The sequence below is a fragment of the Colletotrichum orchidophilum genome, assembly GCF_001831195.1.
Source record: "Colletotrichum orchidophilum strain IMI 309357 chromosome Unknown Scaffold_64.1, whole genome shotgun sequence".
NCBI classification, from domain to species: Eukaryota; Fungi; Ascomycota; class Sordariomycetes; order Glomerellales; family Glomerellaceae; genus Colletotrichum; species Colletotrichum orchidophilum.
This window is the reverse complement of record NW_019173020.1, coordinates 140,167-156,246: the sequence shown is the minus strand read 5'-3', so window position 1 is coordinate 156,246 and position 16,080 is coordinate 140,167. Positions and strand designations below refer to the sequence as shown.

Genomic DNA, 16,080 nt, shown 5'->3' with positions numbered 1-16,080 from the left:
CGAGAAGGTGTCTTTGGTTGAGTATGTTCCCCAAGGCAGCTCCCTGGCGTCTCGCGGGATAGTTATTGCTTCATAGGAAACAGTGAAACGATTTGGCCTCGGAGGACGGCTAATGCGAGCTTCTTTCGTGATCTCAACAGCAGATTCCCGGCCGTACAGTGGTTCAGATCCACATCGGGGTGGCAGCCGACGCTTGAGTAAGATCGCTGGACTACGCCTAAAATGTTGGCAGAGCCTCGCTTCTTCCTAGTTAACTCTTATCTGGCATTGTGCGTTTGATTATCCGTAGTGCCTCATCAATTACCTTATATTTGTCGAATCGCTCACTTCCTGTCAACATTGGAATCGGAAGACGGCTTTCGATATTGGTGTTCGAACAAATTGCAACGAGGGGTTCCGACGCAAAATCAAGGTTTTTGACCGTTGTACCCAGTGGCCATGCTATGTAATTAAGTAAGAATTCGTCTGTGAGCATTTGCTGAAAGGATGCATTACCCGTTGTGGTAGCTGCCAATGCTGCAGATAACGTAATTATCTTTCAAGACGCGCAAAATCTTGAGCCAAGCTGAGAGCTTTCCTTCCGCGTGGAAACCCGGGACGACTAAAGTTAAGGGGCGGAAATATCTGTTTACCTTGAGGACACTTCGCTTGGTCAAAATCAACTGTGTTGGCCTACAACCCGGCAAGAGACAACGCAACATAAAAACCCAACCAGGCGCGCATGATAGCGGCTAACATATATGAGTAACTTTGGTGAGAGAATAGACTTCTGCAACTTGGACATGTACCTTCGCCACCGGATGTCTTGCCAATGGGACAATTGCAACTAAGCCAGTGTCAATCACTATTACGGTCAGATAAATCCTTACTCAGCGGTGATCAGTCCTCGGGTAAGTTGATGGGTTGAATGACAGCAGACAGGTTTCGAAGGCATAGAACGGATCCAGGTTTCAAACTTCGCATCATAATATTTGTAGATAATCATACACCTTTTGAAATTTTGCGGATGTCTCAGTTTGTCAAGACATATCGGTATCTAGGCTTTCCCTCAACCATGTCCAAAACTGCCTGGTTGGCCTCCTTCATTGGGCGTGTCTCAACCCAGACCTTCACTCCCTTTGCAGCGACAAGGTCGAACATTTCTCGAATTTCCCCGGGGCTACCAATGACCGACCCGGTCAGATGCACTCTAGATCTGATGAGAGCAAATGGGCTCAAGGGCACCGGCTCTTCGGGAGCACCGACTTGCACAAGGGTGCCACCTCGCGAAAGGAGACCGAGGTACTGGCCCAGAGGCATCTATCATCGTGTGAGCTGCTCAATCCTTCATGTCTTGGTGAATGGGTGATGTCCACATACCTTGGGAGACGCAACCGTTGAAATGATCACGTCAAGAGTGCCGGCATTCTTCGTGGCCCATTCCTCGTCCTCAGCAGTGGCGATGACGTCGTTCGCACCAAGCTGTAAGGCATCTTGCTTCTTATCAGACTTTCTCGAGATGGCCACCACCTTGTCCGCGCCGAGAGCCTTTGCAAACAAGACTGCACAATGACCGAGACCGCCGACGCCAATGACGCCAACCCTCTTGCCGGGCCCGACATTGTAGCGCTTCAGAGGTGAAAAGACGGTCACACCGCCACACAGAATGGGGGCGGCTTGCTCTGGTGCGATGCCCTTCGGAATTTTGATGACAAAGTAGCTGGGGCAGCGATGGTACAGCGCATAGCCTCCCTGCGTCTTACTTCCATTTCGGTGAAGACTGTTGTAGGTGTTGATGCGCTTGGCGCAGTAGTTCTCCTCGCCGACCTCGCACGCATCGCAAGGGCCGTCACGAGACAGGCATGAGTCGGACTGGGCACCTACGCCGACGACGTCGCCGACTTTGATATCGCCTGCCTGAGATCCAACACGGACAGCCACACCGACAATCTCATGGCCGACGACGCAAGGAAATCTGGTGGCACCCTAGAGACACTGGTCAGCAAGCCAATCAAGGCTTGAAGGGACGTTGAAACGCCTCATATGTGCAACCTACCCAGCCAGCGCGCAGCGTGTGAATATCTGAGCCGCAAATACCCGAGTGAGTGATTTTGATATCGACGTCCGTCTCCTCCCAGACCTTTGGCTCGTACTCTCGCCAGACCATCTTCCCGTCCACGGAAGAGGGATCATCTGCCACCCAACCCTCGAATTTGTAGTCAGTAGCCATGGCGATAGTAAGGTACACCCTCGAGTGTAGTGATTTGAAAGTAGGAGGTGTAATGCGGGCACGATGCACAGTGACTTTTTGGATCAAAGCGAACCTTTTTGAATGAAATACCAGGTAAGTTGGATTTATTAGAAAGATGGATTGGTCCGAGTTGCCGAGGTGTTTCGAGCGGAGAATATGACGAAATAAAAAGCTTGTCAAAGACCGGGACTTAATAGCGGAGTTAGTTGAAGTCCGAAAGTGGCACTGTAATCATTCCAAATCAACCACAATAAGTTGAAAATAAGCTTGAGCGGCTCTAGTCCTTTGATGTCTGATCCACTTTACACATAAGTCATGAAGTCACTTCATCAGCAGCTTGCATATGAGGGTCGCCTTAAGATGGTGGATGAGACGCGCGCCAGAGTTCAACGCGGAGTAGGCGGCCCCACCCACCACCACAACTCATGACGGACGGTACAATTCCGCGGCGTGACCTCGGCTTTGACTTGTGGACATCAGTTAGAAAGCCACGGATTCAAAGCTTTACCAGACCAAGACCAGTTAGCCGAATCATTTTTCAGTCTTGTCTCGCATCCGCCTAGAATTTGATAATTGCCTCTATTGCTGGACCTTTATCTGTCGCCCGAACCTTAAAGTCCACCAAGCCAGTTACTGGTTTTTTTAGAGACAAACTTGATCACCGCGTCTATTTTTCGCCGCAGTATTTGCCATTTCACGGTCGCTGCTAGTAGTAGACATTGATGTTCTCCTCCTCTCTCAACAGTTACAAGGGCTGACTGTCTATGAAAATTCTCCAGCTTCAAACGCAAGCACTAGAGGACGGAGCTGCTGGGTCGCCACCAACGTAGTGATGTACCTGAGGATATATGCAGATATCTCTTATCATGTGCTTACCACAAGCGTAGAGTCCCTCAACACGCAAAGTCACTGGAGCAATTCCCTTCTCGACCCAGTCAATCAGCGCGGACAGCAGGTTGGGCGGAGCGAGTCCTGGCCAATGACAAGACTGCAATCTGCTCCCGGCCGAAGTTACGTTCGAGAGTAATCATGGGCCTTTGGATCCTGATGGAGAACACTATCTGTGTCTTCGACGGTCCCGTTGACCGGCATAATCCATCAGCCATCCCGTGCCAACTGAGCAGCTTTCCTTCCGGCCTTGCTGAACCTGCTCAAGTCAGAATCGGACGTGCCAGTGATTGATTCGCATTCATTTTGCGAAGCAATAAAAGGGTCGTACCACTGAGTGTGATCAATGGCCTGAAGATTGAGCTTGTGTTTTTGGCAACAAAGTACTGGGCGAATGGCTCAAATATGGATAATCTGACTGCGCGTAAGTCTCTCCTTTGCTACCACAAGACACATGCAGAGGCCCGAATGTCGTCAATTTGGCATATTTATTATACTCATGTCACCCAAATTCGCCGGTGACTCTACGAGGAACCGTCCAGGCAGCATTCGCCGCCTTTGTTGCTTCAATTGTGAGACAGGCTTCTGTCCTTCCATAAGCAAAGGGCCGACCGCCGAGAGTACGGGCGTTCAAAAAGCAATGGTGGGCATAGAAATGACGCCGTCTTCGACATCATCGAGACTGTCGCGAGTTATTAAGGCCGCAGCTGCGATTGTTTCAAACTCACAGGCACCCTTCTGATCCATGACTTGGTGAGCCCATAGAGTGGTCCAATGGAACTTATCCCTATTGGTGGCAGAGTAGACACCTAGTATGCCATGGAATTCCTCGGGACATCATTGGGCCAACATGTATGCCTACCTTCCTCCAGTCGAATCGCCATAAAATTATGTATACCTCAGAGAAGCTCCGTATAAAGACTCTGTGGGAGCTTTCCCCATCGCAGCCATGCCTCATAGAGTAACTTGGGAGAAGTCGAGAAAAAAAATGCCAGTTGATGTGGCCCGGGCTAGGAAATCCCCAAAATGTATCGCCGCCCGATGCATCGTCAAACTTACGTGAGTGACTGCCATCAATTGTGCTGACACCGAATCCTGCCTCCAACGAAGGCATCATATAGTTTCGCCCACTTCGATTCCTCCAGCTATCCGTCCTCCCCCGCCGCACCTGGCTTCTTGGCCCGTCTCCGAGGTGAATTTGCTTTTGTACTTTACGACGAGACTGCTGGGAAAGTATTCGTGGCAAGAGACCGATTCGGTATCAAGCCGCTATGTGGACTAAAATACATCCACCGACTAGCAGCTGCTGTTTGAGCGTGGATCACGACGTCATTGTTGCTGAGAAGAGATCATTTACTTGCCACAACTGATAAAACTTTCAATTTCTTAGTGAGCGTTAACCTTAGTTGCCGGAAATGATTGTCATTAGTCCGAGGCCAGACGTCCTTCCGACGTGACAAAGCTTGCTCTTGATTCACCGTTTGGTTTCCTCACCCGCCAAGCACGAGGTCATGATGGCCGCTTTGTGCCAAGGCCTGCACAATGCTTTAAATCGTCACACTTGATGCTGACCAATACCTGGTTGAACCTGGTTGACCATCTATGATCACATATCTCCTTGACGTTTCCGCCCCCTTGGACAGAAAGATTTCGAAGCTCATCTGCGGCTCTCAAGTGTTCTTCAGCCGTACTCATCATGCTGGGAATCAGCTTTATGAATTGTAGTCTCACTTTCAAATGGAGACAAGAGGCTATTTGGGTAATTGAATCCGAATTTGTGTCAATGAGATTATTGAAAGCCATCTTGAGTACTGGAAGACTAAGGGTCGGGGCAAGCTTAGCGGCATCCGTAAGATCGTGGTCAATCTTGAGACCAAGTTCAGCTAGATTTGAGATGGCCGGGCTAGAAGGGTAACTTGGATAAGATATGAGTCTTTCGGCAGATGCCTTTTACTCCACAGCTTGACCCAGCACAGGTTCCAGTATTTATCCATCAGCCCAAGATGTGAGGAGCTTGGAAAACTCGGATCAGAGAGTTATAAAGCCTAGAGGACTAATAAGTACTCCATTAATTGATCTCAGAGTTGTTAGCAGACACATCTTGTCACCTAAATGATACCATGAGAACTCACCGCGCCATGATTGAAGAATCTCAACGCTTCACTCTCCAAGTTACCGTTTAGATTCACCGACGATCCATGCTGAATAAACGCTAGAGCACCTCGAGAATGATAGTGCCAAGTGACTTTAGTATCCACAAATCTACTCTATGGTCGCGCACCAATATCCTTATTCAGCTGGGATAAGACGTGTACTCACTGTGTGCTTACCCTATGATGGAAGATGACGACGAGTGGCAGTCTACATCGAACAGACATGCGCAGTGACTTTCAAAACATCGAGGAAGCAATTAGGCAGGGATTGCAGAAGAAATGGACAGCTAAATACTGAAAGGGAGAATGCCGGTCTCTTCGAAATAGTCCCGGTAGAACCCTTGATCGACTTGTCCTTGGCGGGGAATGGTCGATCCCATGGCGCGTTGCTGCCTTTCCTTCAGCTTCAAAGTTCCTTGCGACGCTACCGTGAACGAGCTTTGCGACATGGAATCTCTTTTTCTTGGTGGAAAGTTCGCCGGGCGTTTTGGCATCCCGGGCAAGGCCACTTGCTCGCTTCCTGTAACTCAGCCTCTTTTCGTCGCACTGCGTATACATCATTCAGTCTCTGCCATGTTTCTGAGGCTCTTGGCACCATCTAGTCGCGCTCGGCATCTCTAATTACCTACACTTTCCTCTCTTTGCAAGGAAATTGCAAGCCAAAGCACCCACCTGAAGGCCTTCCTTTCTCGTTCATATTCGATCAGGAGCTGGTAATGTGTGTGGTCCAAAATCGAGAGAACACGGTCCACTGGTTCAAATCTAGGCTAACGGGAAGCCATCTCTCACTGGCTCGTTCAGCCTTTGACGATGTGCTTTTTGCTCAGTATGAGGTAGTTTGGCAATAGCTCAAATAGAAATTCTTGACGATTGCTCTTAAGGAAGTTTATATGAAGTTGAGTAACCCTTGCTAGCCCCTCATGTAAAATGCTATTCGAGGGCAGAAATATTCCCAACTGCCCTGCACGGACAGACCAACGATGCTGTGTAGCTCAATGGAATAGCAGAAGTTGACACCATCATCCACGACGCAAATAGACTGTGCCAGCGACGGACAGTATTGGCTCTTGATTATATGTACGCTTCTCAATAATTCAATATGCACAAACAAAGACGCTCACAATTAAACGCTCAAGCCGCCGCCTCCATCCTGCGAGCTCGCTGAGACTCTGGAGCTACCAACCTGTGGTTGCGAATGATCTTGGTCTGCTTAAGCAAACTCATAGTAGACGTGATCCCATTTTCCGCCATTGTCCACCTTAATTTGAACGAGATTCTTGTTGATCCCGAAGTCCGCGATCGAGCCTTGGATAGAGGCTGAGAAGATTGTTGTACCGAGCCTATCCCAGCACGCCTGGCGTTTTGCGTCTGTCTCCGTGCTGGAAACCTGAAATGAGGCAGAAGGTGGAAGGCGGATGCTGGTTCGGCACTTCGCGATGGCTGCTTTCATATTTTCGTTCTCGATTTGGTAGGCCAGGACTTCCTTCAGCTCAGATGGTTTAAGGCCAGTCATCTTCCAGCATTCTTTGAGGACCTGGCGCATCTTGAGGCGGGGTGTGGTGGTGTCGTGTCCGTTCATGGCCTTGATGACGGTCAGACGCTTTGAGGCCTTGCTGATCAGCAAAGTGTCGACAGGCGACGTGTTGCCCTCTTCGTCCAGTGCAGTGTAGCCGTCTGAATAGACGGAGAAGGCCCATCTGTTGCCGGCCTCGTCTGATTCCGCATCGACAGAGTATGCTCCATGACCCTGCACCAGAGTCAGTCAATAGCTTACGGGACAAATGGTTTATAAGTACTGACGGCGAATGGTCGGAAAGGTTGGCCGGAGATCTATGCGGTAGCGAAAGGTTAATTTGAGCAAGAATAGCCTGAATAGAGGCTAGCGTGGTTTATCTTGGAGCGACATACGACAGTTATAATGGCGCTAAGGGCCAAGAAAATGGCATGACAATAACTTGAAAGCATTTTGAATTACTGATTAGAAATTAAGAGTCAACTGCGCGATGGTAGGCTGTTTGAGAAGGTAGATCGAAGGGTTGATTTACAATGATACGGAACTGAGAAGATAATCTCACTTGTGTTTCGTCACAAGCTATATATCATCAGTCGTTGAACTCGATCACTCAAACCAGTTGTCGGTGACACCGAAACCTTGTTTGGCTTGTCGTTCAAAAAGAGAGGTGGAGTATCGCGAAGCTCTCGGCTCGGTCAAAGAAAATTGAGTGGCTCCTTCCCTGAATCGCTTATGTGGACTGTCACCTGGATGAATGACGATCCTCCTTGGAATAGCATGCCTGTTGACTTAAGTTGTGAAGGAAAAAGCACTTGCTGTCCTGGACAGCAAATGCACTGACTCGGCCAGCACAACTATGTTTGGTACGATATGGTAGACCCCTGGCACGGAAGAGACCGGTTGTCACAACTGCCCTGTCAAGCGGAATCCCACAATACAGTACCTTAATTGGCATCTTTAATGAACTGACTCAGTTTCACACTCAACAGGTAAACAGTTGTTGTTCAGCGTTCGGACCCCCCGATCTCGAAATGTCACCTACTACTTACTTTATTTAGCCTGCAATGACCATGGGATCGACGATTCCCCTTTTGGCTGTGATCAAACGAGCTATATCACCCGGGGTTCTCTCCGTGGTTTGAAATTGAAACAATCAGTCTCATTCGGCTCCATTCTCTCGTTGATACACAACAGACATTATGCGTCATTCATTATTTTCGTGTTTCCTTGGCTTGACGACTTTTGCGAATGGTGGTGTGCTGCGCCCCCGAGACGGTGATGTTTCACTGGGCGATAAGTGGAAGAACTATGACGAAATCGTACCTTTCCAACAGCAAACGGCAGACGGCACGCCGGGTGACATTGAACTTCGTTTCAAACCTTGGTTGAACGACGGCAGCGGATGTTTTCCGTACGCGGCTGTTGATAAAGATGGCAACCACGGGTAAGTTTGCGCCATGTCCCCAGACGCTTCATTCATGCTTGTAGCTCATGCATTGTTTCTCTAGAACCGGCCTCGAGCCTAGGGGCAAAAGTGGTGGAGACTGTCGAGACTCTGCCAAGGGTCAAGTCTACTCCCGGGTTGGAACCTCCAACGGGCGCAAGGCAGTTTTGTACTCGTGGTACCTCCCCAAGATCCAGGCCGATACCGAGAAACACAGGCACTCGTACCTCACCGTCGTTGTTTGGCTGCACACCGCGACCTGCAACGCGGCTGCTGGTGACTACAATATTGAGGGCATCAGCTACTCCACAGGCACGGAGACCTACGACAAGGGACTCACCCCTTCCACGATGTTCACCTCCGGAGACAGTGGGACGGGCTCTCCCAACACACACGCAATCGTGGGCTACGACGGACAAGCCAACGTCTTCCCCTCGGCCAACAACGCGCAGTATGGGCTCAGCCCTCCACTGATTAGCTGGGACAAGCTGTCGACTGCGGCAAAAGAGCAGTTCAATGCCATCCGCTACGAATATGCCCGCTGTCCCTTCACCGATGCCAACTTCCAAGCATCTCTTGACGCAGCTTACAATGAGGACTTGTACGCAAACCTGGAGGCGGAGCCTGATGTGAACTGTGCTGCGACTCCAACAACACCCTCGACTCCGAGGGTTTCCACGCCAGTTACCCCTAGCGATCTGAACACAGACCCTGTGGAGGAAGGACCAGATATTCCTCTCAATGACCTCCCACCAGATCCCACCTACACCCCTACCCCGGGCAAGAAGCTGTGAAATCACAAACATATTTAATTCTTGCCCTGTAGATTAAAACCCAAATAATTCTAGTCAGATTTCAAGTTACCGTGCTCAATCACGGGCCATATTGTGATCCCAGGTCTTTAACTGCCTATGACTGTTTGTTGCTGCCACATTGAGCCTCTTCCTGATGTCTCATCTTTGGGATTCTGCCTCAGCCGCCATTCTAGGAACTGATAGTGGCGGCATCATGATCTAATTGGTTTCGCAATCTCTACATGTACACGACAACAGGTTCCCCTCATAAATTCCTCACAAGTCTAGCTCCGCTCCACACTTAGAGCCATCGCTTTACTTTTGGGTTTGGGAACGTGCCCTTTAGGCTTTAGGTATTGGAGGCACGTGGCAAGCAATACCGTAGAAACTCTGATTTGCGCTAGCCCGTGCTCCCGTTGTCTTACCAGGTGTTTAACTCAAACTATCTTTCTCACTGTAGCGTGCACCTGGTTCCATAATCACACAGATCCCAAATCGCAACAACAATCTGTCTCTTGACGCCGCCGCCTACCCCTCGGCCGAGGGACTTCCAGGCACGGTATTTAGTGGCTATATGTCTCCCTACGATCTTGCGTCGCTGAACTAAAACAACATGAGCGATGTAGCCGATCATGCAAGTCGCGGACTAGTCTGAGACCACCAACCCCCCTGTGCATTTTGATCTGTGGTGAAGCAGCATTTCTGGCCGAAACTCTGCAGCATGTCTCATCGACACACGATGCCGATGTCACGGCCGCGTTCGTCAATTGTCCAAGACGACGCTGGACCATTGGTACGAGTTCGCTTCAGCATGGCAAAATTAGTTCATCTCTTACCGGCGGCCCTCCTGCATCTTTCATTGTGTGTCTTTATTGTGAGAAAGCTAACAAATACTTCGACGCGCAGTCATTGCCTACCCAGGTACTTCCTCTTGCGACAACCGTAACCTAAATCTTGTTCTCCGGGGCGATTCCGGCCAGGAGGGCTGTTACACCTTTGGCAACGACATGCTCGGAGTAGGGTTCACTCCTTACGCCAGAGACTGTGCTCCTGTCCTCAGAGCCAATACGATCCGTGTCAGCACCCAGTAGGAGTGCTGGTTCTGCGATGATGCCGGTTGCTTCGGAGGCCGTGCTCTCTACCGCAACGTCAATGCCTGGGCCACCGTCGGCGGTCCAAATCCGTAGTTATCATTGTATAAGTTGAAAAGTTACTGCTACTTCTTACTAAATAAGAGTCGACTTACAATTATTTTTGATCAACGATGATAACGCAAACCGCTGTTCGAAATCTAAGACGTCTATAGACGATGTCTCCTTTTCAGGTGATGACTTGTACATCGATGGCCTGTCAAACACGTCTTGTAGATTTCACGAGTGAAAGGCTTCAGGAAGTTATGATAAATATGCTGTTTCATTCGATGAGAGAGAGTTTTCAAAGTGCTGTCTCTTCAGCCGGGCAAATAGGCCTCAAAAGATACTTCCAATACGAACTATTTCACTGGGTCTAGTCAGGCTACTCCCTATGTCCAGAATCTCATAGGGTTGTCAAATCATTCTGTCTACACTGCATTTGGACCATTACGCATAGAGTTGAATATCTCTTAGGTGTCAAATGTGACTGTACTATCAAGATGTATTTTCAACCGACAACTAACGGTTTACTTTTAAACAGCGTCCTCTCCTTTCAAGGATCTTTCCAGGTAAAAGCACAAACTCACAGGCGTTCATTAATGACACATGAGTAACCCCTGGCGAGAGTGCGGCATCCCGTGAAACTGGAAGTAAAGAAAAAGGAATGCTTTTGAACTAATAGCCTGGTTCTGTTGTTTAGGAACGAGCGACAGGTCACCCCTACGTGGGTCTGCAATGCTACCATCTTCCCCGTTACGCTGCCTGAGCCATGGCAAGGACTCCAGCCCATGTTTCCTTCACGGTAGCCGAGATCTGACTGGCAGGAAGAGAAAAGCCATAAGATCCTCTGTCTCTGAGTTCGATGGTGTAGGTATATTTGGACTTGGCAACGCCGTGAATGTAGTCGGTACTATCGCCTGTGGTCGCGTACAGAGCACGGCAAGCGTTGCCAATGGTATAACTGGTGCCAGAAACGCCACGGATGGCGGTAGCGCCGCGCTGGGCCAGAGTTTGTAACGCAGCGTCATCCGGAGCAACGTACTTGCAATCGTATCCATAAGCTGTTCGGAGACAGGTCAGTACATGTAAGAACAGGTCCACTGGTGGAGAACGGGATTCCGGGGAGGCGTTCAACTTACGCCACAGAATGTACTGCCCGTAGGAGTGGACGTCGAGGTAAAGTGTGATGCCCCTACTGGCGGACAGGGAGTCGATCTGGGCCTTGAGACCCTTAATCTCCGGGGTATCGGCAGCGGCAGCACCCTTGTAGGTCTCGGAGCAGGCACTTGTAGAAGCACCTCCGGTGAGCTCCCACTTATACGGCCAGTTGCGATTGGGGTCACGGCCGACGCAAGAGCTGCCAGTGTTGGTCTGACGATTCTTGCGCCAGAGACGGTCTGTAGATTGAGTGTAGACGAAGCCTGCAAAGAGCGTCAGCTAGAATCTCATTGGCATATCTGAATGGAATGGCGACGTGATCACTTACCGTCCGGGTTGACAACAGGGGTGATGTACCAGTCGAACTTGTCGACGACGGCCTTGATGGCAGAGTCGGTTGCGTACTTGGTCAAAAGTTGCCAAGCCACGTACTCGGTGGTCTGAAAAATCCGTCAGCCAACCCTTTAAATAGTATGTTGAGCAGATACTACAGTAGCCACTTACCATAGTACTGATCCACTCTCGAGCGTGAACGGTGCCGTGAAGGACAACGGCCGGCTTGGATCCTTTGCCTCCGCTCCCCCAGATATGAATGCCAGTGAGGGCTCGTCCTTGGAAAGATGAGCCGGCAGTAACCACTTCAGACTGACTGGGAAAGCTGCTTTGGAGGTCTCTAAGGAAGTTCAAGTGGTCGGCGTAGCTGTGGTAGGCAGTAAACCACGTCTCACTGGGAACTGAAGTTTCCACCACCAGAGTGAGTAAAGTGTGTATCAAAGGACCGAGAGTACTCACCAGCATAGACGGAGGCCATATCCTCCTCAGCAAAGGCAGCACCGACATCCTCAAGGAGAACCGTAGCATTCACCGCCAGCTGGCTGATGGCCTCGACATTGTCGGGAGAAACGACGACATCGAGCTGCTCCTTGGAACCAGGGTTTAAAATGGTGGCAGCCAACTCATTGATTTCGTCGACCAAATCCTCAGCACCCTCGGGCAGAGTGATTCGAAGACCCTTGAAACCGTTGTAGTCGACCTTGGCTGCCTTGGGAACGGTCGCACCCAATACCCAGGGGACGAGTGTGGCGGCTGAGATGAGCGAGGCCTTCATGGTGAGTTGGATAAGTACTAGTATTAATGAAGTTGACGAGAGTCTTGGCACCGAGTGGTCGAAACCTAGCCAAGGGAAGTGCTCAGCTGGCACGCCTCCATCTTTATAAGCATCAGAATTAAGAACCAAAACTAGTAGGGAGGTCGCTTAGGCAACTTGCAGCTTTCCCTTCCCCTCACAGACTGAAATACGTCTCGCACGGTTGTGGTAGGTTTGCGCGAAAAAGCGAGATGATATTCTCGCCGGGGAAGGACGTAATGAGCGGATGTGACATCGCATGCTGCCAAGGCGGAAGATACTCTGGCTTGGCAAGACGCCTTGCCGGATGAAGAAGTTGCAAACCGTCTTGGTTCGGTAGGAACCGCGCGATTAGGGAGGTAAGTAGGTAAGGTTGGGGTATCGCAGCTGCAATTATCATGGAGTCAAGTCAGAGGGAACCATGAGCAGGAAGGTGGTGCCATGATCTGTGGCGCGGGAGGCAAGGCGACAGGCGTCCTCCTTTACTCGTGGCTACGAGCTGCTCCTTCTTGGCTTCTATTGGTACGACAACAAGACATGCATACTAAAGGTAGGTGAACCGGTGATTTTGTTGACAAATATCCTTGACGGGGCTTGTCGCATTGTGCACGATTTGGATGACCCAAGAAAGGTCGCTTTAGAATTGATGTTTTGCCTCACGTAATAAATCCATTGAATCTGTATAACGGCGCAAAATCCACACAGTACAAGTCAAAGTTGATAACTTTTAAAGAGCTCAGAGGTATTTGAACCGTCGAGCGACAACCAGAGACAGCAGCGCGAACGCAATGATACCGGCCAGAATCCCAAAGAATGCGTTCAAATTTTCGGAATCTTGCCAAGGGACCTTGACGTTCATGCCAAATAGACCACATACAACGTTGAGAGGAACGATGACGGTGGCAATGACCGTCACCCGACTCAAAAAGTCGTTTGTCCGGTTGCCCATGTCAATGTTGTCGATCGACAGCTGCGCCAGGTAGTTGCTGTGCGAACGCGACAGCATGGTGTCAAAGTGAACCAGACTATTCATCATCGTCACCGCATGGTCTTGGATATCGCCGAGGTAGAGGGCAATGTCCATGTGTGGCGTAACGTCAAAGTCCTCGGTGCATCTCTTGGTGAAAGCGCGGAGCACGTCTGCCTTGCCGCCGAGTAGGCGCATGAGACTCATCACATTCTTTCTGGTGTAGCCAATCTTACGGAGGAAGGCTTGGTTGTCGTCCACTCGCGTGATGAATACCTGGTCCTCGATCGCGTCGGCCTCGCGCTCAATTTCGTTGATCGCCGGTCCAAAAGAATCGACGACGTCGTCGCTGTGTTATTGTTAATTCAGATGCCTTGTTTGAAATGATTTGGATGCCAGATGCCTTTGGCAACCCGTTCACTTACATCAAGGCGTAGCAGATCCAGTCACTGCTTAGAGAAACTTGTTCCTTGAGTTGAGAGATTCGGAACCGGACACGCGACGCGTGCGAGTTTGCAGTGAAGCTGAAGCTGAGAATCCCCTCTCTGAAGACAACCGCGTAAACGTTGAACGGATGGTAATCCTTCTCATTATCCTCTTCAACGACGATGAACGATCTGAAACAGGCAAAGTAGTACAGCGGGAAGAGTTCAATCTTCTCGCGGCTCTCCTGATGGATGATATCCTCAATGGTGAGAGGATGAATCCCAAACGCTTGGCAAATCGTCCAGACCTCGCTGCCGGTCGGGTTGTTCATGTTGAGCCACCAGACGCCGTCGGCCTCTGTCTCGGGCATCTCGAACAGGGACCTGATGCTCTCGCCCGGGAGGACGAGGTCGCCAAACTCGGCTGCATGAATGGTCGACTCCAGCGCCGAGGAGAAGTAGTTGAAGCGGTTCTGTTCAACGTGCTGGCCAGTCCTCGGGAGCGGTTGAGATGCTGCGACTGTCTCCTTCTCTTCCGCGATGGAAGCTGCCTGGGATGCAACATCGATAAAGTCTCCATCAGAGGTAAACATGCGCGTGACGGCCGGGATGGAACTATCCGGAAGATTGACAAAGTCGGAACTACCAAACTGATCGCGATTCTCAGCGTCGATCAAAGTCTCCAAATAGTCAAAGTCGATGTGGAAGCCATCCTTCTGACCGTTGTCGAGCTTGGGGTCCTCGATAGATGATGACTTTGGTTTCGGCACGGGCGAAGACGAGGTTCCGTGGGCACCACGATCGAGAGCTTTGCGGCTGTGGATACTACGACCAGCGCTGCTGGCATAGTGTTGGGATACTCGTTGGCCATACTCGTTGCTGCTCTCGACCTCGGGTTGAGGTCTGCGCGAGGAGGCCCTCGGATCGTGCGCTTCGACGTCCTGCCCTCTGCGGCGCGCATTGGCAAATGCCTTGACGGAATTGGGCGGCGACGTGGTGCGCCTCGACTCGATGGTAGGACGCCTGCTCAGAGGCCGCATGGTCGGGGACTCGAAGTTGGCAATGTTCGTCATGTCGCGGGCCGGGCCTCGTTCGGGATCTATGCCTCGAGGACTCGAGATACTTTCGACGTACCGAGAACCTCCATTGGGGCTCAACAGGGTAGCATCATCGGGTACCCGGACAGACTTATTGTCTTCCATATGCGACATGATGTTGTCCTCGTTCTCGTTGCTGCTGTTGAAGACTATGCAGTTGCTGACGCTGTAATCAAGGTCACAAGTCTCCTCTCCGTGTTCTTTCACCGTCCGTTCGAGTGGTGTGCTCGTAGGTATCGCTCCTTCGTACGCTTTGCCATATCCTGGCAGATGTTTGGATCAGAGTAATGAGATGACCGAACTGCCTTGTGGTCGTGAGATGCCGAAAAGTTTACCATTCCAAAGGTTTGGGTAGAGGGCCGCGATCACTGCAGTGACAATGGTGTTTGGTCTTTCGAGTTTGAGGGTGCAAAAATCACTCCAAATATTGAGTGACGGTGCGTGTTTGAAGATGGGGTGAGGACAACTGTGGGCGAGATCAAGGTTTTTGAGACTGCCCGGTTAGGGAGACAAACTAAGAGAGGACCCGGTGCCCAACCGAATAGACGGGTTCTCGAACATCACGGGCACTGCCTCACAAAGGCGGAGTCTCGTCAAACTTTCCCCAGGAGGCGGCGGCCTCACTTAGCTCTGTGGGCTTAGTATCCTCCTTTGCCTACCTATCTAATGACCGTATCTACCTGATTAGAACAGAGTAGAACAGCTGTTACCATGCATCTTCAAAACCCACGAGACCTGAGGAAAATTATGTGATTTGTTCGCGAAAAATAGGAATAGCAATTAATATGTTGCCGTTGTAGCCGCTTCCGCATGCCCTGTAGAACTCATCCAAACTTTTTGACCTAGGCCTCCATGCCACACAGCCCCAAACCACCCAAGCTCGATTAGGAACAGACTTCAAATGCCTCATACTGCATTGGGCCGCGGGCGGGCGCTTCGGCCTCCGGGGCGCTCAGAGAAATTATCGCATAGAACAATTCTCGTTTCTTCCGCAGGCGCAACGCCTGCGCCACCAATGCACCCCATGGTCAGCTGCTGATGCACATCAATGAGTTGTCGTGCAAGCGCGTCTGGGCACCTTCAACACACGTCGCCCTCGCAAAGGTGTAAATGAGCGGTCAGTCACTAGGACAAGGGAGCTAAAGCGTAGAC

General features: G+C 50.5%; 6 protein-coding genes across 6 annotated transcripts; 1 reads left to right on the top strand and 5 right to left on the bottom strand.

Moving 5' to 3' along the window:
* Positions 1-1,011: 1,011 nt before the first annotated feature.
* CORC01_07837 (zinc-binding dehydrogenase) lies at positions 1,012-2,209 on the bottom strand (the record flags this gene model as incomplete). The annotated part of the gene is made up of 3 exons (XM_022619472.1): positions 1,012-1,299; positions 1,360-1,965; positions 2,036-2,209. The coding sequence occupies 3 exons, from the start codon at positions 2,207-2,209 to the stop codon at positions 1,012-1,014; spliced, it is 1,068 nt and encodes a 355-aa protein (XP_022474026.1).
* Positions 2,210-6,481: 4,272 nt separating this feature from the next.
* On the bottom strand, positions 6,482-7,236 carry CORC01_07836 (uncharacterized protein; the record flags this gene model as incomplete). The annotated part of the gene is made up of 3 exons (XM_022619471.1): positions 6,482-7,018; positions 7,072-7,101; positions 7,180-7,236. 3 exons carry the CDS (start codon positions 7,234-7,236, stop codon positions 6,482-6,484), a joined length of 624 nt encoding a protein of 207 aa, XP_022474025.1.
* A 747-nt stretch (positions 7,237-7,983) lies between these two features.
* Positions 7,984-9,022, top strand: CORC01_07835 (necrosis inducing protein; the record flags this gene model as incomplete). The annotated part of the gene is made up of 2 exons (XM_022619470.1): positions 7,984-8,228; positions 8,293-9,022. 2 exons carry the CDS (start codon positions 7,984-7,986, stop codon positions 9,020-9,022), a joined length of 975 nt encoding a protein of 324 aa, XP_022474024.1.
* A 947-nt stretch (positions 9,023-9,969) lies between these two features.
* CORC01_07834 (uncharacterized protein) lies at positions 9,970-10,362 on the bottom strand (the record flags this gene model as incomplete). Its single annotated transcript, XM_022619469.1, has 2 exons — positions 9,970-10,178; positions 10,269-10,362. The coding sequence occupies 2 exons, from the start codon at positions 10,360-10,362 to the stop codon at positions 9,970-9,972; spliced, it is 303 nt and encodes a 100-aa protein (XP_022474023.1).
* A 546-nt stretch (positions 10,363-10,908) lies between these two features.
* On the bottom strand, positions 10,909-12,520 carry CORC01_07833 (zinc carboxypeptidase; the record flags this gene model as incomplete). The annotated part of the gene is made up of 5 exons (XM_022619468.1): positions 10,909-11,216; positions 11,295-11,576; positions 11,642-11,753; positions 11,818-12,047; positions 12,106-12,520. Coding segments are annotated over 5 exons (1,347 nt in total), but the record flags the coding sequence as incomplete, so codon positions are not given.
* Positions 12,521-13,175: 655 nt separating this feature from the next.
* On the bottom strand, positions 13,176-15,266 carry CORC01_07832 (CorA-like Mg2+ transporter; the record flags this gene model as incomplete). Its single annotated transcript, XM_022619467.1, has 3 exons — positions 13,176-13,755; positions 13,832-15,094; positions 15,136-15,266. 3 exons carry the CDS (start codon positions 15,264-15,266, stop codon positions 13,176-13,178), a joined length of 1,974 nt encoding a protein of 657 aa, XP_022474021.1.
* Positions 15,267-16,080: the final 814 nt, after the last annotated feature.